The 27,786-nt window shown below is 42.1% G+C and overlaps 1 protein-coding gene across 1 annotated transcript in view; it reads right to left on the reverse strand.

The window, feature by feature from the left end:
- LOC129832065 (carboxypeptidase D-like) overlaps positions 1 to 27,786 on the reverse strand; it is a 35,597-nt gene that overhangs the window by 5,344 nt on the left and 2,467 nt on the right. Inside the window, exons 3-13 of the mRNA XM_055895809.1 lie at positions 7,835 to 7,977; positions 6,401 to 6,570; positions 5,678 to 6,019; positions 5,438 to 5,550; positions 4,759 to 4,950; positions 2,171 to 2,338; positions 1,913 to 2,022; positions 1,624 to 1,726; positions 1,400 to 1,542; positions 1,024 to 1,193; positions 555 to 857 (exon numbers count right to left, since the gene is read on the reverse strand). Of these exons, the coding sequence (XP_055751784.1) occupies positions 555 to 857; positions 1,024 to 1,193; positions 1,400 to 1,542; positions 1,624 to 1,726; positions 1,913 to 2,022; positions 2,171 to 2,338; positions 4,759 to 4,950; positions 5,438 to 5,550; positions 5,678 to 6,019; positions 6,401 to 6,570; positions 7,835 to 7,977 (1,957 nt within the window). The remainder of the gene's footprint in view (positions 1 to 554; positions 858 to 1,023; positions 1,194 to 1,399; positions 1,543 to 1,623; positions 1,727 to 1,912; positions 2,023 to 2,170; positions 2,339 to 4,758; positions 4,951 to 5,437; positions 5,551 to 5,677; positions 6,020 to 6,400; positions 6,571 to 7,834; positions 7,978 to 27,786) is intronic.

Consider the following 27,786-nt stretch of genomic DNA (forward strand, 5'->3'; position numbering starts at 1 on the left):
ATTATCAATTCCACTGTAGATTATATGGGATAATGGTTACCTAGCAGACTCTTCTGCAAAGACACGTAGACTGTAATTCCAACCATTTGGAGGAGAGGTTTTGAGGTTAGCCATTAGGGGTACAGGGGGGCAGGTAGCCTACCGGTTAGAGTGTTGGGCCAGTAACCGAAAGGTTGCTGGTTTGAATACCCAAGCCGACAAGGTGAAAAATCGGTCGATGTGCCCTTGAGCAAGGCACTTAACCCTAATTTGCTCCTTGGGCACCTTACCACCATGACAGACCCTGTAAAACAACACATTTCACTGCACCTATCTGGTGTATGTGATACACATGTTTTTTGCATGACAAGCTAAATTATTTTGATTAAGGGCAGTTACACTAGGGGTTAGAGGTCAGGGTTACCCTGTGCAGGGAGGTGACATTTGATGAGGAGGTCAGAGGTCATAACTCAGGCCAGCCTACCTTTGCATGGAGGTCCTCTTGGGGAAGTTAAGTTCTAGATGTTAGACATCAGGTTAAGGTTTAGAGGTCAGGGGTCATAACTCAGGCCTACCTATGCAGGGAGGTGATCTTGGGGAAGTTGAGCGTCAAACCCCTCAGGAACTCTGACAGCTCTTTGTAGCGTCTGTATCTGAAGCTGCTCTCTGTGACGGTACTCTGAACCAGCTGCTCCAGCCCCTGGCCCAGAGACAGGTCCTTAATGAAGCTCTGGAACGCCTCCTCTGCAGGGTCCTGGGTGGCTCCAGGGTCCTTGGGGGCCTGGCCATTGGGCTCCGAACGCACCCGCGTCAGCCGGAAGTCTACCAGCTCCACCCCCTCCTCTGGCACTGTGGCGTAGATCTTTACTGAGTTGTACCTGAGAAGAAGGGGAGGGAGAGTTAGGGCACAGAAGGTTGTTCATTCTAATTCTGTTTCTATGGGTTAGGGTGGGGTTACCCTACAAATGTAGACCCAGTATTGGGTCTACATTTTAAACAAACTCTCTAATTTATCTCAGTTACTTCTACGGTTCTGTCTCTCACCCCTGTGCGGAGGCGGTGAGGTGGTACGTCCCAGGGACCAGAAGTCTCCAGTAGTCTCCAGCTAGGTTGGTTGTGATTGGATGATCGATCTCATCCACCATGATGGTGGCATTAGGGATGCCTGTACCATCTTTAATGTCTATCACCATGCCCTTTACTCCTCTGTGGACCTTCAGAGGGACACACACACACAGAGGATGAACACCTAAAATTCAAGTTGGTGCATTTGAGACAAAGTAAAAATGGGCAAGACATATATAAAGGGAAAGAGAGAAATGATACGTTCACATTTTTTTTTAGTTTGGAGAGAGAGAGAGAGAGAGAGATGAATGAGCCAATGACAGCATAGTGAAGGACAGTATGTAAGTATGCTGACCTGGTGGATGTACTGCAGTAAGGCTCTGCGGTTCTGGTCCCAGTACAAAGGCAGGTGCTGGGCCTTAGGGTACTTCACACAGCCCAACTCTATGGTCACCTCAAAACAGTTAGTGTTCAGATAGTTCCAGTCCTGCATCCCACCTGGCGAGAGAACACAAAGAGAAGTCAGATACACACAAATTGTTCCTCTTAGTGTATGTATTGGCATGGGAAGGCACGAACCGGGAACATTGTACCAGTTGGCACCGTTGGTGATGCCGTCCTCAAAGAACGCCGATGGGTAAAGGTCCTCACAAGGGTGTCCTTTGTGCATCAGAGCATTTTCCTACACACACACACACACAAAAGGGCAAAGGTGACAATGCAATACAAACAGCAGAATTGAAACAGTAAACTTATCAACTGTCCAATGTTTTTACTAACGTAATAAACATTATCTTCACAACTGCATAAATACATTTAGTAAATGGAGTGAAATAAGGACCCAAATTGTGTGTTGAAGTCCACTGACCTGAGAGTAGGATCTGGCCACCTGTTTAAAGACCTTGTCATCAGGACACTTGCTGTACTCCGTACGTCCCTGCTTGTCATCATCATATGGGTAATTGACCACCAATGACCCTGTAGTGGGCAGAGAGGAAATACCCAATGAGAATATAGTATATTACTGAAATAATAAAGTTGTCCTCCAGAGTGGGCCAATATGTTTGTGGTGGGCCAATATATATTTTCTATAAACATCGAAAAATGGGGGGAGCTTAGGGCTTACCTCCATGTAGGTTGGCTGAGAGTACAAAGGGATTACTCTTGAGCCAGTTCATCACAGCGATGGTCTCTGGCTGCCTGGGTTCAGTGATGGTAGTAAACTGGTCAGGGAAGTTACGGTTCAGGTCAAAGTTGTTACTGTTGTTGCGTCCCGTGTACCCTCTGACATCACCTGCGAGAGAAAAAAAACAACAAGATCTTAGCTAGCAAGCTAGACAATCAGTCATTATCAAGAATCAAGTCGACAATCTACTGGCAAATTCTTTTCAATCCTTATGAAGAGAAATTATAGACAAAATGTATCGGTGCTCATCGGCAATTGGGCATCAACATCACACAACAAGTTGGAAATCGCAAATTCAACAATGACTGGTTTGGAATGACGTCGGTGATCTTCAGGTCGGAGCTCTTGAAAGAGGCCCGAGTTCACGACTTGGAATTCTGAGTTGGATGACCAAAAGGTAACTACAAGCATTGCAAAGCAATCACTAGCCTGCTATTCAGTGGAGTGGGTGTGTGGTCCAAGTCTGGGTTTAAGGGTCTCTTTTCCAAGCTTAAAAAGATAAACATTCACATGCAACACCATGGGCCAGAAAAGGTTGAATAAATTGGCAATGCTGTCAATCCAGCATGACTCCTGCTGCATTCAAGACAACTGGGAACTCTGGAAAAAAAACAAGCTCTGACTGGGAAAATACCTTTTGGTCATCCAACTCAGAATTCCAAGTCGTGAACTCGGGCCTCTTTCAAGAGCTCCGACCTGAAGATCACCGACGTCATGATTCAATGTTGTTGTCCGTTAACTGACATGGGCTAGTTGATCAACTGGACATTTCTTCCAAGTTATAAATAGCTCTCTAAGGTATGCAATGACTGACTTGAGAGAAAAACTGATGATCCACTACCCAATTTCGAAATTGCACCTTGTGCTTCTACTATTACAACTTTCAAGAGTAAGTTGAAAGCCAGACTGATCCTTCAAAAATAAAATAAAACAAAGTATATATTTTTTTTGGGGGGGAGGGGGACCACTGACTTTATGCTACTGGTAATCATGTTTAATGTCTTAACCTGTTTGGCGTGCAAGCCCGACGTCGGTACATTTATGACAACAGCCACTTCAAGTGCAGGGCGCGAAATTCAAAAGATATATTTTTTAAATATTTAACTTTCACACATTAACAAGTCCAATACAGCATATGAAAGGTACACATCTCGTGAATCCAGCCAACATGTCCGATTTTTAAAATGTTTTACAAGGAAGACAAAATATGTAAATCTATTAGCTAACCATGTTAGCAAAAGACTCCACTTTGATTACTCCATCAGTTTTTGACTCCATCAGTAGCTATCACAAATTCGGCCAAATAAAGATATAAATAGCCACTAACCAAGAAACAACCTCATCAGATGACAGTCTGATAACATATTTATTGTATAGCATATGTTTTTTTTTTTCGAAAAATGTGCATATTTCAGGTATAAATCATAGTTTACATTGCAGCTACAGTCAGAAATTGCACCGAAAGCAGACAGAAAAATTACAGACACCAACGCCAAATAACTAAATACTCATCATAAAACATTTCTGAAAAATACATAGTGTACAGCAATTGAAAGACAGGCATCTTGTGATTCCAGACAATATTTCCGATTTATCAAGTGTTTTACAGCGAAAACACAATATAGCGTTATATTAGCGTAGCCACAATAGCCAGAAACACTTGGGCGCCGACGACCAGTTCACATGCGCGACAGATATTAGAAATAGCATCATAAAATGTTTCTTACTTTTGGTGATCTTCCGTCAGAATGTTGGACAAGGTGTCCTTTGTCCAGAACATTCGTTGTTTGGATCTGGAACGGCAAATTTCCCTCTTGATTTAGCATGGGCACTTGCCAAGTGGCACGGATCTCTCCAACGTCAACAAAGTCAGAGAACGGAACACGGCACAAATCCCGAAAAAAATTTAATAATCTGATTAAACTATATTGAAAAAGCATACTTTACGATGATAAGGTCACATGTATCAAATAAAATCTAAACCGGAGATGTTAGTCGTCCATAACGACAGCTAAACAGAAGGCAAATCCATGTCCTCTTTCGCGCGCTCCAGAATCAGGAAATGGACAGTCACGTCATACAAAGAGCTTTAATTCCACCTCAGACCAAGATAGACACAAAATTTCTTCTCTCACCGCCTCTTGACAACCAGGGGAAGGTGTATGAAGTGTACGTAGACTCTTACGTTCATTGCCCATGTATAGGCATGAAGTTGAACAGAGCATCGATTTCTGACATTCCACTTCCTGGTCAGGAAATGTGCTGCAGAAGGAGTCCTGTTTCACCCAGAGAAATAATTCAAACGGTTTTAGAAACTAGAGAGTGTTTTCTATCCAATAGTAATAATAATATGCATATTGTACGAGCAAGAATTGAGTACGAGGCCGTTTGAAATGGGCACGATTTAACTGGCTACTCAATACTGCCCCTTGCAGCCATAAGAAGTTAATTTAGGGGTACACTGTATTTTTATTGTGGACAGGCAACGTCTTTCACAAATAGACCCCACACACACATTCCTCTCTTACCCTCACTGGCGATCTCATAACCATCTGGGTTCATGGAAGGCATGATGTGTATCCGGGTCGTGTTGACCAGCTGGGTGACCTCAGGGTCGCTGCCATAGTTATGGCACAGGTACTCAATGAGGTTGAGGAGCAGCTCGCGTCCCACCACCTCGTTCCCATGCATGTTAGCTATATACTTGAACTCTGGTTCACCTAAAGGGGAGAAAATAGTGGGAAAATAAATTTAAAAAACGTGTTAGTGCTATTAAAAGAGAAGTAGGGCAGAGTCGGCTGGGAGAGAATGAGGGACGGAAGTCTCCTGAACAAATTCACACTCAATTAAACTAAAGCACACCATTCATTTGAAAACCCTCCTTATCCTTGCACTGTAATTTCTAGGCCACCCACTATTGAAAAAATACACTGCTGTAATGGGCCTGCAGATAAGAGTGAGTACCCCCACATTCAAAAGGATATGAAGCTACTAGATCATTGAGCTGAAGCAATAATATCAGGATCTTTTACAGGAAGCAATCAGCAGAACTGCTATTTTTTTTGACTATGAACTTCTGTGTATGAACACAATCCAGTTACTATAAGAAGTTAGATCAACATAAACCACACAGCCATAGATTGAAGGCATTTCTTTAGAGTTAATAGTCTCTTCTGGAGCTCCAGTGTCACCAAAACACATCCATACCTGGCTCATGGACGGTGGGGTTGTCTGATATCACCATGACGTAGAGCTCACGGTCCTCTGCTGACTTCCCAATGGAGTAGAGATGAGCGATGGAACGGAAGCTGTTGCTGTACCTGTTGTGTTGAAAGAACAAGGCTTTTCACATTTTATTAAAGCCATCACATCCTAACATTACTTGCTAGCATAACATTTGAAATGCTTAATTGCAAAGGCAAGCCTATTAAGCAAACATAACAGTACCTGCGCAGGAACAGCTCCATGTCATTGTAATGGTGGTGGCGGAAGTCCTGTGGCTGGATGGGCTGGTGCTCAGGCTGGGCTGGGGGCTGAACCTCCTGGGGAGTGGAGCTCTCGTTGGCCCCAGAGGTCCCCATCTCAGAGGTGGTGCTTGATGTCTCGATGGTGGTGGAGTCAGGGTCAGAGGTTGTGGTAGGGACAGAGGTTGTGGTAGGGACAGTGGCAGTGGTAAAGGGTACGGTTATGCCACCTGTGGGTTCATTTCCCAGGGGTGCCAGGGTGAAGTTGAGCTCGGTGGCCTTGCCCTCCACCACTTGAACCCCAACTACTGTCATGGGCATGTACCTATGAAGAGAGAAATATTGAATATGTTTATTTTGTTGCAGTTAAAATAAACATATTAGAAATGCAAGAAACTAAGTAAAAACCCTGTGCACAGCAGTGTATCTAAATCCAGGTGATATCTTTTAAATGTATTTCACCAGGAAGTTTCAGGAATAATGGGAAAGTACCAGAATGGGGAAACATCTTAGAGGAAATGAAGCTCTAAGATGTACATTTACTTCCTGTAAGAAAACACCATACACAAATCAGTTCCAAGGAAAATAGGAACTAAAAATCAGGAGTAGAGTATGCTTCTTTTGTTAAAGACTTTCTTTTCTGTACCCTGTGCCTGCAAGTTACTGTAGCAGCCGGAGAGGAGTTCATTCCTCCAGCAGTACTCACCCTGTGGCTATAGCTGAGACATTGTATGTCCCAGGAAGCAGCAGGCGGTAGAAGTCACCAAACTTGGCCGTGGTCAGGTTATGGTTGATGCCTGCCACCACGATGCTGACATCAGGCAGAGCTGTCCCATTGGTAGCCTCGTTCACATAGCCTCGAACTCCAATGTGAACCTGGGAGATCAACAGGATAATGTCAGAAGAGATGAACAAATGAAGCTCAAATAACTGAAGTGCTGCCTATAAGTAACTACCGTAATTTCCGGACTATTAGCCGCTACTTTTTTCCCACGCTATGAACCTTGCGCTTTATACAATGACGCGGCTAATTTATGGATTTTTCCCGCTTTCACAAATTCATGCCGCCAAAAAACTGAGCACCGTCACATAATGTGACGTAAATCGAGCGCGCTCAAACTTTCCATCATTCTGATTAAGGTAGTCATTTTGTCACCCTCATCATGGCAAAGACACGGAGAAATGCATATGATGCAGCTTTCAATTTGAAGGCGATCGATCTGGCTGTTGGAAAAGGAAATAGAGCTGCTGCACGGGAGCTTGGCCTTAATGAGTCGATGATAAGACGTTGGAAACAGCAGCGTGAGAAACTGACTTAGTGCAAAAAGACAACAAAAGCTTTCAGAGGAAAGAAAAGCAGATGGCCCGAACTAGAAAATGAGGCTTGGATGACAAGTGGGGAGAAATCCTTCACTAAAATGGGCCGCATGCGAAGAGCGATTTATGGTCAAGTCTTCCAGTGGGTCCTGACAGCGTGGAGCTGCTGGGTATTGAAGAGGGCAGCATGAGCTCAGCGGGGAATTTGCCTCCGGATGAAAGTGAGGAGAGCACAATGAAAACGATCCAACATCGGATGAAGCAATTCTGAGGCTATTCAACTCCGACACCAAAGGAGATGACTTCAGTGGTTTCAGTGCACAGGAGGAAGATAGTGACCAAGGACTTTCTTGGTAGGCTACTGTTTACTGCTATTTAAAAAAAAAAAAAAATGTTACAAGCCTGTTTCGTTAAAGCCTATTTATTTTTGTTACAAGACGTGTTTCGTTAAAGCCTATTTATTTTTGTTACAAGCCGTGTTTCGTTTAAAGGCTGTGTAAAGTTCATTTGTTTCAATGTACCGGTAGGCACCTGCGGCTTATAGACACGTGCGGCTTATTTATGTACAAAATAAATAAAAAAATCTAATTCAGTGGGTGCGGCTTATATTCAGGTGCGCTTAATAGTCCAGCAATTACGGTACTGCAAATGGATGTCAAGATGGAAAAATCTCTTCAATTCAAATAAATAAATAAATAAATAGAGTACAGTAGTAAGAACCAGAGAGTAGTTAGGAATACTACAGCTAGTCATATGTGCAATTAAATTGTGTGTGTGATAGTTTAAAAGATTGAGTGTGACACTGTGTCTTGTGAAAGCCTACCTGCTCCAGGTAGGCAATGAGTGACTCCCTGTTATACTCCCACTCTTTCTTTAACTCGGAGGCCGGTGGAAATTTACAGCAGCTCAGTTCCATGGTGATCTCCAGGCAGTTTCCATTCAGGTAGTTATAGTCCTGCATGCCTCCTGAACAGGGATGACAAATTGTACCTTATGTAAAATTGTTTTGAGTTTGAGTTTATTTTTGTATTTTTTTCCTGCAAACATTTCAAGATCTCTCTGCTTGAAAACCACTCACGAGGACATCAGTATTAATTTTGGAAGCACAACCTAAAGAAAGTGGACAAGCATACAAAATAAACTGTCAAAAGAAAGTGTGTTGACTTCTGTTGAGGTCATGAAAGCAACAGCATGAACACAGGCCTAATGCTTTGCATCAGGATGTCCTTAAATCTACACCAAACCCAGGATGTAGGCTCAAGGTGTTGATCAAAGTGCCTCTGGCAGAGCAGAGTAGGCTGTGGCCAGCACCAGCCTTTCCTCCAGTCCAGGGCTGCCTGGTGGAGGACTGTGTTTGCTGTGGCCTGGTGCCACCTGCCACTCAGGCAGCGTTCCCAGCTTGTTTTCAGCACAAAGCCAGACAGCAGGGAGGCAGGCAGTAGGCCTCTGGAAGGTTGCCATGACTGGGTTTGACCAGCAGCATTTTAATTTACCAGACATTTGAGAAATTTACCGGACCCATATGCATTGAGTGTCTAACCTGACTAGGGCGTCCTCCATGGTGCTCAGAAAGACAGAAATCAACAAGTGTAATTCATGTTAAAAGAACATGCAAGACGAGGATACAACGATGTGTGGTCCTTATTGAAATATGATGTGCACTTTGAAGATGTTAGAATAACTGTCCACATGTACTTTTCCTCTGCCAACAAGACAAGTAACGAACAGCTAAACACTAGCCTGTCAATATACCATAGTCCCCATAGAAGAAATGTTTACCCAGGCCTATTCTGTTGGTCAGCTTGTCGATAAAAAAAATGTGCCTATTCCAAACAGACTCTGGGACGATAGATCCCAAATTCATACAACCAGTAGGCATAAACAACATTAAAAAGTAAAAAAGCAACAGATCAGAACGTTTAGCTTAAAATGTTGATAAACTATTATTTCTTCAGATTATAAACGCAGCAATGCGCACAAGGCAGTAGGCTAAGTGTAAATATTTGTTCCATAACGCAATTAGCAGGAAAATTGTCAAAAGCACACCGCAAATGCGAGCAGTTTCATGTGACAGAGATTAAAATATTATTTAGAAATGTAGAAAGAGTGGAGATCTAATATGCCACAACTAGCATGGGTTACTAATATGACTAGGATTGTGCTTTAACTACTGGACAATGAAAGAAAGTTGATATAAAATAATTTCCTCCAAGGATATGGTCAGATTTTGGCTAGGCTACTTTGAAGCAAGGTAAGACATGACTCGTAACATGTAGTAACACTATCAGGTTTCAAACATTTACGTTTTGATTTCAAAATGCATACTGCTCATTGCAACGTGGTGTGTGACGCGCTGTTTGGGACGCTGTAGTAGCAGCTCGCGCTGTCTGACAGATTTTACGGTCAAAGGCTTTGTATCTCTCTATGCTTTACACGTGTGATAAATAAGATGCATAACAAATATACTGTACACACACGCCAATTTAATTCCACTAAATTATGCAAAGTAACCTATAGAGTATAGACCGATAAGCATGACCAATCAAATGTATTTCCAACAAATGGTATTTCAATCAACGAAAAGTCTAAAAAGCATTATTTCGCAATGAGATTTTTTCTTCTCCCGGACAATTGGCCTGCATCAATTTTAGTAAAATCGGCTTTTCTATTTTTGTAAATTTTAGTAAAATCGTCCAAAAGCCGGTTATTACCAGCTAACGGAAATCCTGAACCCAATATAAGTAGGATACTCAACCCTCGTCCTCACTCACACAAACAAACAAGGCCAAGTCACTCTGTCATCCTTAAACAAACACAATACAGGGTACAAATGCACGCACCCACACACTAATTCACAGGAGACAAACAGCACAAGCAACAACGCCAGCTCTTTCATCTGAATGTGTGAGGTCTACCAGCCTCAGGTTAGAAATGCTGCTGTGTGCATATGATATTAAGACAGCGTGATGTGGGCAAGATACAACACAGCAGATTCAGCATTTACATAATCAAACGACACACACACACACACAGCAGAGTCAACTAACGTGGCTGCTTGTGATTTAGCCAACTACAGGATGTGGCCCTAATACAGGAATCTTCAGAAGGTATTTGACACAGAGAGGGAAAGGAGGGGAACAGGAGGAGGAGTAACAGGGTGGAGAGGAAGTGAGTGTTCATCCAACCATCATTAATTAGTGACTGTAATAATTTACATGGGACAGGTTAATAAAAAAGTTATATCCAGTATGGCGGCTGTTTAATCCACACACATCAGGGTTAAATGTGTGTGTGTGTTAGGCTACTTCTCACAGAGAGGAAAGGTATCAGAAAGCACAGAGTAAGCCCTTACTAACACAATACTGAGTAAGCCCAGGACAAGCTAGAATACAAGCCAGAGTGGTACATGCAGCTGTTGAACATCCTCTCAAATGGCTGCATCACTGTAACTGCCTGGCATGCAGATTAATTCTGGGTACTGTGGTTTTGGTTGACTGGTAAAGACTGTTGTAAAATGGCGCCGGAAGAAATGGCAACAGTTTTACGGGCGCCCAACCAATTGTGCTATTATGTGGGTTTTTTCGCGTTATTTGTAACTTATTTTGTACATAATGTTTCTGCAACCGTATCTTACAGCAAAAAAGAGCTTCTGGATATCAGGACAGCGATCACTCACCTCGGATTAGACAAAAAATTATACAACAAGGACGACGCACAAGACATTCTCCAAACACCCCACAGGGCCGACATCCCCGTTATTTGCAAGAGGAAGCGACGCAGGTACAGAGGACAAAGAGCCGGATGCCTGGTAAGGACCCAGAGAAGGCGACTGGGAAAGCTGCCATTACCGTTAATACTACTCGCTAACGTAGCGGGATATACGCTGCACCGGCAAGATAGAACAGCACACTCCGGTAGGACGATGGGGGGGGGGGGGGGGGGCTGTGCATATTTGGAAACAACAGCTGGTGCACGAAATCTAATGAAGTCTCTAGATTTTGCTCACCTGAAGTAGAGTATATTGTGATAAATTGCAGGTCACACTACTTGCCTAGAGAGTTTTCAGACATACTTTTCGTGGCTGTTAATTTACCACCACAGACAGATGCTGGCACTAAGACCGCACTCAGTCAGCTGTATAAGGAAATAAGCAAACAGGAAACCACTCACCCAGAGGCGGCGCTCCTAGTGGCCGGAGACTTTAATGCAGGGAAACTTAGATTTCTATCAACATGTTAAATGTGCAACAATAGGGGGAAAAATTATATATCCCCTATACTCTACACGCAGAGACAAACACAAAGCTCTTCCTCGCCCTCCATTTGGTAAATCCGACCACAACTCTATCCTCCTGAATCCTGCTTACAAGCAAAAATTAAAGCAGGAAGCACTAGTGACTCGGTCTATAAAAAAGTGGTCAGATGAAGCAGATGCTAAACTACAGGACTGTTTTGCTATCACAGACTGGAACATGTTCCGGGATTCTTCCGATGGCATTGAGGAGTACACCACATCAGTTACTGGCTTTATCAATAAGTGCATTGAGGACTTCGTCCCCACAGTGACTGTACATACATACCCCAACCAGAAGCCATGAATTACAGGCAACATTCGCACTGAGCTAAAGGGTAGAGCTGTCGCTTTCAAGGTGCGGGACTCTAACCCGGAAGCTTACAAGAAATCCTGCTATGCCATGCGACAAACCATCAAACAGGCAAAGCGTCAATACAGGGCTAAGATTGAATGATACTACATCGGCTCCGATGCTCGTCTTATGTGGCAGGGCTTGCAAACTATTACAGACTACAAAAGGGAAGCACAGCCGTGAGCTGCCCAGTGACACGAGCCTACCAGACGAGCTAAATCACTTCTATCCTCGCTTCGAGGCAAGCAACACTGAGGCATGCATGAGAGAATCAGCTGTTCCGGACGACTGTGTGATCACGCTCTCCGTAGCCGACGTGAGTAAGACCTTTAAACAGGTCAACATACACAAGGCTGCGGGGCCAGACGGATTACCAGGACGTGTGCTCCGGGCATGTGCTGGCCAACTGGCAGGTGTCTTCACTGACATTTTCAACATGTCCCTGATTGAGTCTGTAATACCAACATGTTTCAAGCAAACCATCATAGTCCCTGTGCCCAAGAACACAAAGTTCCTTGGTGTCAAAGTTCCTTGGTGTCCACATCAACAGTAAACTAGAATGGTCCAAACACACCAAGACAGTCATGAAGAGGGCACGACAAAGCCTATTCCCCTTCAGGAAACTAAAAAGATTTGGCATGGGTCCTGAGATCCTCAAAAGGTTCTACAGCTGCAAAATCGAGAGCATCCTGACTGGTTGCATCACTGCCTGGTACAGCAATTGCTCGGCCTCTGACCGCAAGGCACTTCAGAGGGCAGTGCGTACGGCCCAGTACATCACTGGGGCTAAGCTGCCTGCCATCTAGGACCTCTACACCAGGTGGTGTCAGAGGAAGGCCCTAAAAAATTGTCGAAGACCCCAGCCACCCATAGACTGTTCTCTCTACTACCGCATGGCAAGCGGTACCAGAGTGCCAAGTCTTGGACAAAAAGGCTTCTCAACAGTTTTTACCCCCAAGCCTCCTGAACAGGTAATCAAATGGATAGCCGGACTATTTGCATTGTGTGCCCCCCCCCCCAAACCCCTCTTTTTACACTGCTGCTACTCTCTGTTTATCATATATGCATAGTCACTTTAACTATACTTTCATGTACATACTACCTCAATTGGGCCAACCAACCAGTGCTCCCGCACATTGGCTAACCGCATTGTGTCCCGCCCCCCGGCAACCCCTCTTTTACGCTACTGCTACTATCTGTTCATCATATATGCATAGTCACTTTAACCATATCTACATGTACATACTACCTCAGCCTGACTAACCGGTGTCTGTATGTAGCCTCGCTACTTTTATTGCCTTGCTACTGTATATAGCCTGTCTTAACTGTTGATTTATTTCTTTACTTACCCATTGTTCACCTAACACCTTTTTTGCACTATTGGTTAGAGCCTGTAAGTAAGCATTTCCCTGCAAGGTATACACCTATTGTATTCGGCACACATGACAAATAAACGTTGATTTGAAGAGTTTAGATATAAAACCACAAGACAGTTGTATGGTGGGTTATTATAAATCTATTTGATGCCAGGCCTTATGGCGGCGGCATAGCACAAAATATATTTCTACAGTTCTCATAATATTTTGCTTGAGTCATGGTAGAGGAAACATTGCAACACTTGTTGGACTGCCTTGCATGGCTGTTAAATGGCAGGATGTGTGCAAGCCCCAGTCTAGTTATGCTAAGCTGACAGCTGTAGTGAAACAGATCAACATGATCCCATGTGAGCCTGTTAGAGAGTACTTTAGAGATGTTAGTTAGAATAGTTCCCAAGGGCTTAGTCCCCTATGGTGACACCAGAAGGGTGCAACAGGCCTAGGCTATGTCTCTGACAGTGCCTCTATGGACACTGGCTAATAAACTTAGCATGAAAAAGACTGTACAGTGTGCATTGTAACAATGCTCCTAATAATAGTAATCTTACAGTGACTTTTCATGTTTAACGATTTGCCTGGCGGCACCTGTAATGTGAGTATCATATGACATGTCATAGTAGACCATATCTGAGAGCAAACATCCTCCAGACATAGAGCTCATGACAGGACATCTAGCCTATCAGCCCCAACCTCCACATCCTCCCTCCCGGCAGGATACACCAATGACTGTATGTATACGATATATACAAAAGTATGTGGACACCCCTTCAAATTTGTGGATTCGGCTATTTCAGCCAAAACAGTTGCTGACAGGTGTATAGAGTCATGCAATCTACACAGACAAACATTGGCAGTAGAACGGCCTAACTGAAGAGCTCAGTGACTTTCAGTGTGGCACCGTCATACGATGCCACCTTTCCAACAAGTCAGTTCATCAAAGTTTTGCCCTGCTAGAGCTGCCCCGGTCAACTGTAAGTGCTGTTATTTTGAAGTGGAAACGTCGAGGAGCAACAATGGCTCAACCGTGAAGTGGTAGGCCACACAAGCGCACAGAACGGGACCGCCGAATACTGAAACGGTGGTGCGTAAAACTCTGTCCTCAGTTGCAACACTCACTAACAGCCTCTGGAAACAAACAGCCTCTGGAAGCAACATCAGCACAAGAGCACTAATGGTCTTGAGGCTGAAGGGAGGCAAGTCCCTGCAGCAATGTTCCAACATCTAGTGGAAAGCCTTCCCAGAAGAGTGGAGGCTGTTATAGCAGCAAAGGGGGGACCAATTCCATATTAATGCTCATGATTTTTTGAATAAGATGATCGACGAGCAGATGTCCACATACTTTTGGTCATGTAGTGTATGAATGGACAAAGCCATCAATCGTGTGATACCATTCATTCCTATGTGAATACTCAATAGTGCATTAAAGCCAAATGAAGTCGGTTAAGATGACGTCTCATGGAGACATAACATGCGCAGTTTGAGCTACTCCAGGAAGTGACATTGCAGTCTGCCCCCTCTCATTGAGTTGAAGGCCGACCGGGTACTTGTACTGTAGCAACTAAATTATCCTTAGCATTTCCTCTGTGTGCTATTTTAAAATAATCGGTTCAATGACATACATCTGGTGTATTAGAAGCAATTATTGATGCCATGATTGTCTTAGATTTTTTTTCAATTTACATAAAGATTGCCATTTTTACATTCACTATAATGGGGATCCTGTTTTCTGCTAACAATACCTGCAGTACCGTGGTCGGCCTTGAACTTCCGCGGCTTCAATGAGAGAGGGAAGTCATTCTCTCCTGGAATAGGCTAAACACACCCTCATCCAGTGTTTTCCCTAAGTACATGGAGTAGGCAGCTAAATAGGGGAAAAGTAGCCAGCCAGGGAGTTCCGGCTGGCTACTTTGCAGAACGAGCTCTATTTTGGTGGCCTCTGGTACATTCTAACAGCTTGATTCCATCCAAAATACACTGCACTAAATGATTTAATACTTTAAAGACTTTACCTCCCAGATTGATCAAATGAGTTGTGGTATTGATTAAAAATGAATTCAGATATCGTCTAGGCCTACGATCAGGTCAATTTTTTAAATAAGATAACCTTTTTAACATTAAACCTGTCCTCTTGAGAATAAAGTCACATGTACAGTCTGAAAAACAATATAGAATTGCAGGAAAATGGTTTTAAAAATGCAAACATTTTCAGTGGTAAGACCACCCGACATATTGTATAAAAGTGGGGGTGCACAATGAAGCAGGTGTTAAAAATGGGCTTTGCTACACAGAAAGCAGCAGTTGACTACTACATTTTTGACACTTTAATCAGTAGGCCTATATCAATATATTTAATAATACCATAGAAGTATCATTACCTTTTATAACCTTCAATCTGTTATCATATTTTGGACCAGAATGAGGCTATCTTAACACCACCCACTGTTCCTGCAGTGAGGATTCAACATCTTCATTGAATGTTTTCAAAATGTAGCCGCAGATAATCGCTAGTACCAGGTGAGACCCCACTTTGCCTCCCGAACAGCCTGAATTCTTTGGGGCATGGAAACGTTGCTCAATTGATATCAAGGGACCTAACATGCCAGGAAAACATTCCCCATGCCATTACACCACTGCCACCAGCCTGTACCATTGACACCAGGCAGGATGAAGCCATGGACTCATGCTTCTTACGCCAAATCCTGACTCTGCCATCAGCAAAATAATCGGGATTATTTTTCCTCTCCTCAATTGTCCAGTGTTGGTGATCGCGTGCCCACTGGAGTGGCTTTTTCTTGTTTTTAGCTGAAAGGAGTGGAACCCAATGTGGTCGCCTGCTGCAGTAGCCCATCCGTGACAAGGACCAACGAGTTGTGCGTTCCGAGATGCCGTTCTGCACACCACTGTAGTATGGAGCCATTATTAGTCTGTTTGTTGCCCACCTGTTAGCTTGCACAATTCTTGCCATTTTCCTTCAACCTCTCATCAACAAGCGTTTTTTTTCACCCACAGGACTGCCGCTGACTGGATGTTTTTGTTTGTCGCACCATTCTTGGTAAACCCTAGACACTGTTGTGCGTGAAAAGCCCAGGAGCCAGGCCGTTTCTGAGATACAGGAACAGGCGCGCCCTGTACCTACGAGTATACCACGCTCAAAGTCACTAAGGTCACTCATTTTGCTCCTTATAACGTTCATTCGAACAGTAACTGAATGCCTCGATGACCGTCTACCTGCTTTATTTAGCAAGCCACAGTCACGTGACTCATTGGCTGTAGGAGCGAACCATTTATGAACAGGTTGGTGTACCTAATAAACTGGCCAGAGTGAACAAACAAGATTTGTTTTACTTGTCCCAATGCGATACCATGGACATAACCATATTGTATGATTTAAAAATAGCGAAGGGATATAAGGAGATGTACTTTATTTTGTCAGTTCGACACCTTTTATAAACTAGTCAACATTTGCTGTTCGGTCGCCAATCAAAGGAAAGTAAATGGCCTATGCACCCAACTCCGTGGCTGGTTATATGAAAGTTGAAACACGCAACATAAAATAAATGAATGTGCCAAAAAACAGTAATTAAGTGGATTTCAACTCATTGTTACCACTTACATTAAATGGGACGTGTAAATTCACTCACAGGAGATGAAAGAGCATCATGCTCTCCCTCCTCCGTGAAAAGAAATTTGACTGCAGCCAACCACAGATAAAAACAACACAGGTACCAAGCGGAGGGACAGACAGCCAACTGACAAACCAGCAGTGTTTCCAGGTCATCGCTCGCTTTGTGACTGACAGGCGCCTGTCGTATCAATAGAAGATGCATATCGTTCATTCTAGCGGGAGAAGGCTATACAGACTTATCTGACTAGCAAACTTGAAACTTTTAAATGAGCAGAAGCCTGAAGTGAAGTGGAAAAGGTAGCCGGCCGACAATGAGTCTGTTATCGGCTGTTTAGACGACGGCTGGCAATTAGGGAAAACACTGCTCATCATCTCACTGTGAGGTAGCCATTGTGTCTATATCTTTCACCTGAACCATGCCCTGGCCAAAGCCCCCAACGATACATAATATAAGAACGAACGGCTTTAAAAAGAGGCTACGTGGGATTACATGTAAATACACTAGGCCTGTTACTCCCTCTTCACTTTACTCTGAAGTGGTAGAGGACAAAGAGAAAAGTGAACAAGAATGAATGTAACATTACACTGTAAAAAAGAAAATCCAGTTGTTTTTATGGTAACTTGCTGGCAGCCAGTTAGCTGTAAGTTACTGTAAAAAAAAAACAAGTATGGTATGTTACTGTAAAACGAAATAAGCTTTGGTTTAACACTACATATTAAATGTAAGCTCCCAGGAAGTTTTTGTTCAGGTAACTTTCATGTAAAAGAACCCATAAACACCAACATGTGAAGATCATAGGAGCATGTCAAATTGAGTGTCAAATGAAAGCTAAGAGTCAATTTTTTTTTAGGAATTATGGCGTATATCCATTTTCAACCATTTCTTATTAAAAAAATATTGGAATAAGCACAGGCTTTGGTTTCATGTCAAACAGATGGAAAAGGGGTCTTAGAAAAAGTATTACAAGTTATTAGAAATAGAGTACCAGTGAAAAGTTTGGACACACCTACTCATTCCAGAGTTTCTTTATTTTTACAATTTTCTACATTGTAGAATAATGTAGAAGACATAATAACTATGAAATAACACATATGGAATCATAACCAAAAAAGTGTTAAACAAATATATTTTATATTTGAGATTCTTCAAAGTAGTCACCCTTTGCCTTGATGACAGCTTTGGACACTTGGAATTCACTCAACCAGCTTCATGAGGTAGTCACCTGGAATGCATTTCAATTAACAGGTGTGCCTTGTTAAGTTAATTTGTGGAATTTCTTGCGTTTTAGCCAATCAGTTGTGTGACAAGGTAGGGATGGTATACAGAAGATGGTCTTTTACCAAAATAAGGCTAAGTCCATATTATGGCAAGAACAGCTCAAATAAGCAAAGAGAAATGACAGTCCATCATTACTTTAATACATTAAGGACAGTCAATCCAGAAAATGTATAGAACTTTGAAAGTTTCTTCAAGTGCAGTCGCAAAAACCATCAAGCGCTATGATGAAACTGGCTCTCATGAGGTCCGCCACAGGAAAGGAAGATCCAGAGTTACCTCTGCTGCAGAGGATAAGTTCATTAGAGTTAACTGCACCTCAGATTACAGCCCAAATAAATGCTTCAGACTTCAAGTAACAGACATCTCAATATCAACTGTTCAGAGGAGAATCAGGCCTTCGTGGTCTAATTGCTGCAAAGAAACCACTACTAAAGGACACCAATGAGAAGAAGAGACTTGCTTGGGCCAAGAAACACGAGCAATGGACATTAGACCGGTGGAAATATGTTCTTTGGTCTGATGAGTCCAAATTTTTGATTTTTGGTTCCAACCAAAAGACGCCGAGTAGGTGAACGGATGATCTCCGCATGTGTGGTTACCACCGTGAAGAATGGAGGAGGTGGTGTGATCGTGCTTTGCTGGTGCCATGGTCTGTGATTTATTTAGAATTCAAGGCACACTTAACCAGCATGGCTACCACAGCATTCTGCAGCGATACGCCATCCCATCTGGTTTGCACTTAGTGGGACTATCATTTGTTTTTTAACAGTACAATGACCCAAAACACACCTCCAGGTTGTGTAAGGGCTATTTGACCAAGAAGGAAAGTGATGGAGTGCTCCATTAGATGACCTGAAGGAAAAGCAGCCAAGTGCTCAGTATACGTGGGAACTCCTTCAAGACTGTTGGAAAAGCATTCCTCATGAAGCTGGTTGAGAGAATGCCAAGTGTGTGCAAAGCTGTCATCAAGGGAAAGGATGGCTACTTTGAAGAACCTAAAACATATTTTGATTTGTTTAACACTTTTTTGGTTACTACATTATTCCAAATGTGTTATTTCACAGTTTTGATGTCTTCACTATTATTCTACAATGTAGAAAATAGTAAAAAAATAAATTAAAAAAAACCTTGAATGAGTAGGTGTGTTCAAACTTTTGACTGGCACTGTACATCAAAATAAAACATTGGCTTTTGTCTTGGAATTCCGTTACTAAAAACCCACATATCTTTACGGTATTTTCTAAATGTTCTCCCATATAAGGAGGGAGGATAATTAAAGTTCACAGAAGTAACAAGGTAGACCTATCAATTAGTTAATGTTTTTACTGATAATAATTCAGAAAAATAATTGATAAGTGACTAAAACAGGAAATTATTTTACCAAATCAGTAACAGAAGTTCAGAAAAAAAATTGTAACAGAATTTCTGCAGTCCCTCTCCTTCCCTTTACCAACCTCCCTCTCCCGACTCTTACACCTACCCATGAGCCCCCTCTCCATTTACTGTAACCAGCATCCTCATCCACTGAGCACAGACCAACACGGAAGTCCATGGACATTGAAATGTAGTTTAAATTTGGTCAGTCCGCCCCGGCCTTGATTTCAACGTCCACAGACACCGTTTTTTGGTCTGGTCCCAACCAGCCTTGATTTCAAATGTCCACAGATGTCTAGACCAGCCTTAATCCGTCCCAAACATATTCGTCCATTTGGTCCGGACTAGAGGTCGACCGATTAATCGGAATGGCCGATTAATTAGGGCCGATTTCAAGTTTTCATAACAATCGGAAATCAATATTTTTGGACACTGATTTGGTCGTTTTTTTTTTTTTTTTTTTTTTACACCTTTATTTAATCCTTATTTAAGTAGGCAAGTCAGTTAAGAACACATTCTTATTTTCAATGACGGCCTATGAACGGTGGGTTAACTGCCTCGTTCAGGAGCAGAATGACAGATTTTTACCTTGTCAGCTCGGGGGATTCAATCTTGCAACTAGTCCAACACTCTAACCACCTGATTACATTGCACTCCACGAGGAGCCTGCCTGATACGCGAATGCAGTAGAAGCCAAGGTATGTTGCTAGCTAGCATTAAACTTAACTTATAAAAAACAATCAATCTATCATAATCACTAGTTAACTACACATGGTTGATGATATTACTAGTTTATCAAAGCATGTCCTGCGTTGCATATAATCGATGCGGTGCGTATCGTTGCTCCAATGTGTACCTAACCATAAACATCAATGTTTTTCTTAAAATCAATATACAGAAGTATATATTTTTAAAACTGCATATTTAGCTAAAAGAAATCCAGGTTAGCAGGCAATATTAACCAGGTGAAATTGTGTCACTTATCTTGCGTTCATTGCACGCAGAGTCAGTGTATATGCAACAGTTTGGGCCGCCTAATTTGCCAGAATTTTACGTAATTATGACATAACATTGAAGGTTGTGCAATGTAACAGGAATATTTAGACTTATGGATGCCACCGTTAGATAAAATACGGAACGGTTCCGTATTTCACTGAAAGAATAAACGTCTTGTTTTCGAGATGATAGTTTCCGGATTCGACCATATTAATGACCTAAGGCTCGTATTTCTGTGTGTTATTATGTTATAATTAAGTCTATGATTTGATAGAGCAGTCTGACTGATCGATGGTGGGCACCAGCAGGCTCGTAAGCATTCATTCAAACAGCACTTTCATGCATTTTGCCAGCAGCTCTGCTGTTTATGAATTCAAGCCTATCAACTCCCGAGATTAGGCTGGTGTAACCGATGTGAAATGGCTAGCTAGTTAGCGGGGTGCGCGCTAATAGCGTTTCAAACGTCACTCGCTCTGAGACTTGGAGTAGTTGTTCCCTCTTGCTCTGCATGGGTAACGCTGCTTCGAGGGTGGCTGTTGTCGATGTGTTCCTGGTTCGAGCACAGGTAGGAGCGAGGAGAGGGATGGAAGCTATACTGTCACACTGGCAATACTAAAGTGCCTATAAGAACATCCAATAGTCAAAGGTTAATGAAATACAAATGGTATAGAGAGAAATAGTCCTATAATTCCTATAATAACTACAACCTAAAACGTCTTACCTGGGAATATTGAAGACTCATGTTAAAAGGAACAACCAGCTTTCATATGTTCTCATGTTCTGAGCAAGGAAATTAAACGTTAGCTTTCTTACATGGCACATATTGCACTTTTACTTTCTTCTCCAACACTTTGTTTTTGCATTATTTAAACCAAATTGAACATGTTTCATTATTTATTTGAGGCTAAATTGATTTTATTGATGTATTGTATTAAGTTAAAATAAGTGTTCATTCAGTATTGTTGTAATTGTCATTATTACAAATACATTTTAATAAATCGGCATCGGCTTTTTTTGGTCCTCCAACAATCGGTATCGGCGGTGAAAAATCATAATTGGTCGACCTCTAGTCCGGACCAAATCCGAACTAATCATAGGCGTCCATGTTTCACAAGTTTGGACGGAACAGTACAGTGGAGCACAGTACAGTAAAGAGAGGTCAAGTATAGTTCAGTACATTCCTGTACTATACAGTAGAGTACAGTACACAGTTGAGCACACTATAAATGTACTGAAGTTTACTCTACTATACTGAACTCTACTGCACTGTGCTGTACTTTGATGTCAAAACTTGTGAAACATAAACATGTATGATTGGTTCAGATTTGGTCCAGTCCGGACCAACCAAATTAGGTATTGTTTGGTGGCGGAGCTCATTAAAATGATCAAATCTAAAATAAAATAAAAATATTATTGTCACATGCTCCGAATACAACAAGTGTACACCTTACAGTGAAATGCTTACTTAATAGCCAGTGTATAGAATAATACCCGAATATGCAATCTTCCAATTAATATGTTTTTGTAAAATGTTCTGTTTAAATTGTTAAGAGTAGTCCTTATGCATAGAGCTTGAAATCAATGGTTTTTGTTTGGCATACATTTTAAGTGAAAAATCTGAGTCTCAGCACAATTCCATTACAGTGGAATTGCCCTACATTAACTTCACATCCCAAGACAAGTAGATAATTGACTGACTTTGATAATCATAAGAGGACAGACCTTCGACAAGACAAGTGGGACAAGTGGGAGTCTTATGGCAATTGACTTCTAAAAGAGAGAAATTCCCCAGAACTAACCTTGTCATCACTACAAACACCATATGTCTGTTGTTCTGTTTGCAGTGATGAATGTTTGTAGCATTAGGCTACCAACCCTGCAATCCTGTTTGTATTGGCTTCCTACCCAAACCACAGTAACCTACTACCTTGCTCAACCAGCCCTGTTCTCATTCGCCAGTAAAGAGTTGATTCATTCCAGAATCCAGACGAAAGCTACAAACACATAAAGCTGCAAGGCCTATGAATACAGGGTACCTAATCCGGCTAGCAGGAAAACAACCTTGTTTGAATAACATTCAGTGCAGAGCTGGAGCAAATCGTCCTTCAGTATTGTAACCGTAAATGAGGCCACATATGTTCTTCAATATAGTTCTCTACTACAGCACAATGATTTGTCCCGATGGCTGTTAACAGGTTAGCTGTGATGTCAGTGAGCTAGAAGACAACAGCCCATCTATGAGATAACTATCAGTTATGAAAAACAAATAACAGACCTATAGGGCTCCTGAGTGGCACAGTGGTCTAAGGCACCGCATCTCAGTGCGAGAGGTGTCACTACAGACCCTGGTTCAATTCCAGGCTGTATCACAACTGGCCGTGATTGGGAGTCCCATAGGGGCGGCGCACAATTGGCCCAGCGTCGCCCGGGTTAGGGTTTGGCCGGGGTAGGCCATCATTGTAAATAAGAATTTGTTCTTAACTGACTTGCTTAGTTAAATAAAGGTTAAATAGTAGGTAGGGATGTGCATCTTTCAAGACGATTCGTACATATCATGGCACCGATACAATGCAGGAACGATACGCTTTAGTTTGAAATGATTCGAAGGGATTTGGTATGATTAGACAAACAAATCAATGAGATTCGGTTCAATGCATTAACATTTGGTGAATAAACATTAATTTACCATAGTAAATTAAAATCTGCTTCTGATGGAGCTCATGAGCGGGATCTGTTTGAGCTGACGTCTGTCTGCCTGTGTGTATGATGTATATGTCTATGGTGTATCTAGTCACCTGAGCCATAAGGCATCTACCACCCCCCTATTAGATTAGGGGGAGGCAATAAATGCTTTAAACCATCACCCACTTAAAAGTGAGCTAGTAATGTATCAATTTGTATCTTTACAAATTAGCCATGACATAGTCAATGAATATATAGCAGAACTTCGGATTTCACCCAGTCTCAAAATGAAGTGGTTTTGACCATTTGGAAGTTTCTATGAAGTGAGCTCCTCCCGTTTCGACAATGCAGTGCCGCTTCCCTTGCAAAAGTGATGATGGCTGTCATCATTATGAAATTATCAACTTTACCCTGTATATCTAAAAATGACCATATACACTGATTGCATAAAGCAAAACAACCAAAACTATTACTGATGGTGAACCTGATTAAAATAAAATCTGATGTAAACCCTGTTCAGCATTTGGGCTATTAGCCAGATGAGTTGTGTCTCTGGTACCTTACTTATATTCCGGTAAAACACCACTTTCAACAGTGCATTTGATAACAATAACCTATCAAATCAATTGGCTGTCAGTCAATAATAAAGCCTAATAGGTGCCGCACAGATGTGCAAGATCAGGAATAAGGTGGACAGCGCAGGAAGCAGAGCACAGTGCGCAGTGTGACCAGACTGCTGATATTGAGGTTGTTCGGAATGCAAAATGACTTGTAGATTAACGCAGTTGTCACAAAATATGAGGTATTTTTAGAAGGAAGAAAACATAAACCAACGATTCGTGACGTTTTTCTGACAGAATATATACATTTGGATCGGTTAAGGGTTCCATGGACCGATGCATCTTAAAGGTCCTTTACTGTTGTTCTGGGATTGATTTGTACTTTTCGCACCAAAGTACATTCATCTCTAGGAGACAGAACGGGTCTCCTTCCTGAGCGGTATGACGGCTGCGTGGTCCCATGATGTTTAGACTTAAATACTATTGTTTGTACAGATGAACGTGGTACCTTCAGGCGTTTGGAAATTGCTCCCAAGTATGAACCAGACTTGTGGAGGTCTACAATTTGTTTTCTGAGGTCTTGGCTGATTTCTTTTGATTTTCCCATGATGTCAAGTAGAGGCACAGAGTTTGAAGGTAGGCCTTGAAATACATCCATAGGTACACTTCCAATTGACTCAAATTATGTCAATTAGCCTATCAGAAGATTCTAAAGCCATGACAAAATGTTATGGAATTTTCCAAGCTGTTTAAAGGCACAGTCAACTTCTGACCCACTGGAACTGTGATACAGTGAATTATAAGTGAAATAATCTGTCTGTAAACAATTGTAGGAAAAATGACTGGTGTCAGGCAGAAAGTAGATGACTTGCCAAAACTATAGTTTGTTAACAAGAAATTTGTGGAGTGTTTGAAAAACAAGTTAATGACTCCAACCTAAGTGTATGTAAACTTCCGACCTCAACTATATATGTATACAGCCTCCTGTGTCTTACAGAGACTGGACTCTGTTTATCATGCATCCTTGCACTTCATTACAAATACCAAGTCACTCACCCACCATTGCATGGACCTGACTTTATATGCGCAGAAAGCTACATTTGTATGCGTTCATCTACAAAGCCCTTACGGGTAAACTCCCTCTTTACCTCTGTAGTCTGGTCTCCTTCACCACCAGCAGTTACCATACCGGGTCTGCTTTGTGGTTGCTACTTAAAGTCCCCAGGACATTTACAGTATTAGGCAAGACTGCCTTCTCTTCTTGTGCACCAGAGGCATGGAATAGTCTACAATCTACAATATGTTAGTGCCACTGAATTAATTTAACAATTTGATGGGAGACACTGATTGAGTGTAATGCTTTTTTAAGGCTGGATCATGTTGTTGTATTTGTTTTAATTCAGTAATGTATTGATTGTTTCTGCCTTCTTGGCCAGGTCTCCGTTGAAAGAGACTCTGGGTCTCACATGGGGTTTTCCTGGTTAAATAAAGGTAAAAAAAGATGAATAATATGAACATTCAGAAACAGAGCAGTGGGTATTGCTGGTTAGTAAAAGGACTAGGCTACTTAAAATGATTTAGGCTATGAATAGGCTATAGGCCCAAGTAGTGTATAAACTGTTCATTAATTAATATTGAGTTGAAAGGAAAAACTAGCACACAAGGCCAGGGTTTCCTAAACTCGGTCCTTAGGACCCAAAGTGGTGCACGTTTTTGTTTTTGCCCTAGCACTGCACAGCTGATTCAAATAATCAACAAATTATCAAGCTTTGATCTGAATCAGCTGTGTAGTGTTAGGGGAAAAACATGCACCCCTTGGGGTCCCGAGGACCGAGTTTGGGAAATGCTGCACTAGGCCCTCCATGGAATGGGTTTGACACCCCTGGCATACAGGAAAGAGGTAAACTAGCTATAAAATGGGTCTACAAAAAAGCTTGTCAAAAGGTTATCAGTCATCTATTGCAATTATCCAAGTCAACCCACACCACCAGGTACCTAAACTTTCCCTCCCTCCCTCCCTCTCCCTGTTATTATTTCTCAACAGTCACCTCTCGGGAAGGTCATAATGACAATTATCTAGATTCTAAACTCACATTCGTAATGTTCTAATAAGATCCTACGATATCGTTGGGTACATTTCAGTCCTGTCATTTCCTCATTGAGCATTGTGTAAGTCTTTTCTCAAAGTTCATCAGAGAATGGACTAATATTTCATTAGACGACGCCATTCTGTATACATCTGGCCCTTCTTTGGACACTGTACTTAAAAACCTCCAAACGAGCTTCAACGCCATACAACACTCCTTCCGTGGCCTCCAACTGCTTTCAATGCTAGTAAAACTAAGTGAATGCTCTTAAACCGATTGCTGTCCGCACCCTTCCGCCCGACTAGCATCACTATTCTGGACGGTTCTGACATAGAATATGTGGACAACTACAAATAACTAGGTGTCTGGTTAGACTGTAAACTCTCCTTCCAGACTCACATTAAGCATCTCCAATCCAAAATTAAATCTAGAATCGGCTTCCTATTTCGCAACAAAGACTACTTCACTCATGCCACCAAACATACCCTCGTAAAACTGACTATCCTACAGATCCTTGACTTCGGCGATATCATTTACAAATTAGCCCCCAACACTCTGTACACTGTACATAGATTTTTATTTTCCTTTGTGTTATTGACTGTATGTTTGTTTATGTGTAACTCCGTGTTGTTGTTTTTGTCGCATTGCTTTGCTTTATCTTGGCCAGGTTGCAGTTGTAAAATGAGAACTTGTTCTCAACTGGTTAAATAAAGATTAAATTAAATAAATTAAAACTGGTTAAGACACCTAATCCTTACACCTCCTAGTTTCACCTTTAAATGACACCTCTGCTGTTCCTTTAACAGTGCTTATAGAAGACAGATCTATGCATCAGATGAACTCTATCTCCTGCAGTCTCCATTAACCACGGAGGCAGTCAATTTAGATTCAGGTGAGTAATGATGAAGAAACCAGAATTAGTCTTCTGCTGAGTCATAATTTACAACTGAAACAGAGGCAGTCTGTTAGAGCGGGTTCAGGGATTATTGAGGAATGTCTGAGAAAATACATGGAACTCACAACTCCCTATTTGACTGACACAGACACATGATAAACAAACAGTCTCACTGTAAATACGCACATGCGCGCACATGTACAGAATCATCTCATCACGCCTAGTCTGGCTCTCTTCCCAACCCCCTGACCTGCTAGCAGCCACACAGCACAACACAGAGACTGGGGGTCCGGTTACTGCCTGTGGACCACAGACACTGGTATTCCTGAACATGAAGGGGGGGGACAGCAAGCTGCATGGACAGGTCGTGTCTCTCACACACGCACGCGCACACACAGACAGCTCGTAAAAGACGGATAGGATAACCTGAGACCAGTCAGGCTTTCTGTGAGGAGAGAACAGAGAGCAGGTCTGTCCTGCAGAGGTGAATAAAACAATACTAGCTAGCTAGGTCTGTTGTCCTCTGCCACAGCTGCTTTGCTAGATAGTGAAGTCAGTGCAATGGAACACCTGTAATGAATGAATTAATGACATTATGAATGATTTCAATTTTATTTTGGTGTCAAATCGCCAGATGGCAACCGATCCCTTGTGGCATTAATTGACACAAACAAATATTACAATAATTCACTGTGGAAATTCAGTGCTAATTCTTCTTGTATGTTCAAAGCCATACTCTGATTAAATAACCTAATTAGTGGGGTTTTAAATTAAGACTAGACTGTGGATCTGCTGGTTTGGTTCTCAAATAGACCCAAAATGAGTGGGGGGGAAGATATTCTGTGAAAATTGGGCCATGGAAAATGTACAGTAGCAAAGACAGAGGAAATCATCACACTAATTAATTAACCCCTTTTCATGGCAACACATAGCCTATACATCACACATCAGGCTTTGTCCCAATGACAAAAAGTAGGCCTGTACCATGGTAGTGAAAGCCCACACTATACATGTTATCAAATACCCTTTAATACCCTACAGTACATGTCATTCGATATTCATTTCAAGGTGTCGCCATGAACTCATCACTGAGCTGAGTAAAACCTGATTTCCAACTAATTATGAACGCCTGAAAAGTAAAAATACCACATGATTTTGTCAGTCCCAGAGAAGAGACAAATTCAAAATAGACACCAATAGACGTAGTCGTCATGGCAACCCAGCACTCCGCTCTCTGTCTCAACAATGTGCGATTA

Source organism: Salvelinus fontinalis, chromosome 33 (assembly GCF_029448725.1).
Source record: "Salvelinus fontinalis isolate EN_2023a chromosome 33, ASM2944872v1, whole genome shotgun sequence".
Classification (NCBI taxonomy): domain Eukaryota; kingdom Metazoa; phylum Chordata; class Actinopteri; order Salmoniformes; family Salmonidae; genus Salvelinus; species Salvelinus fontinalis.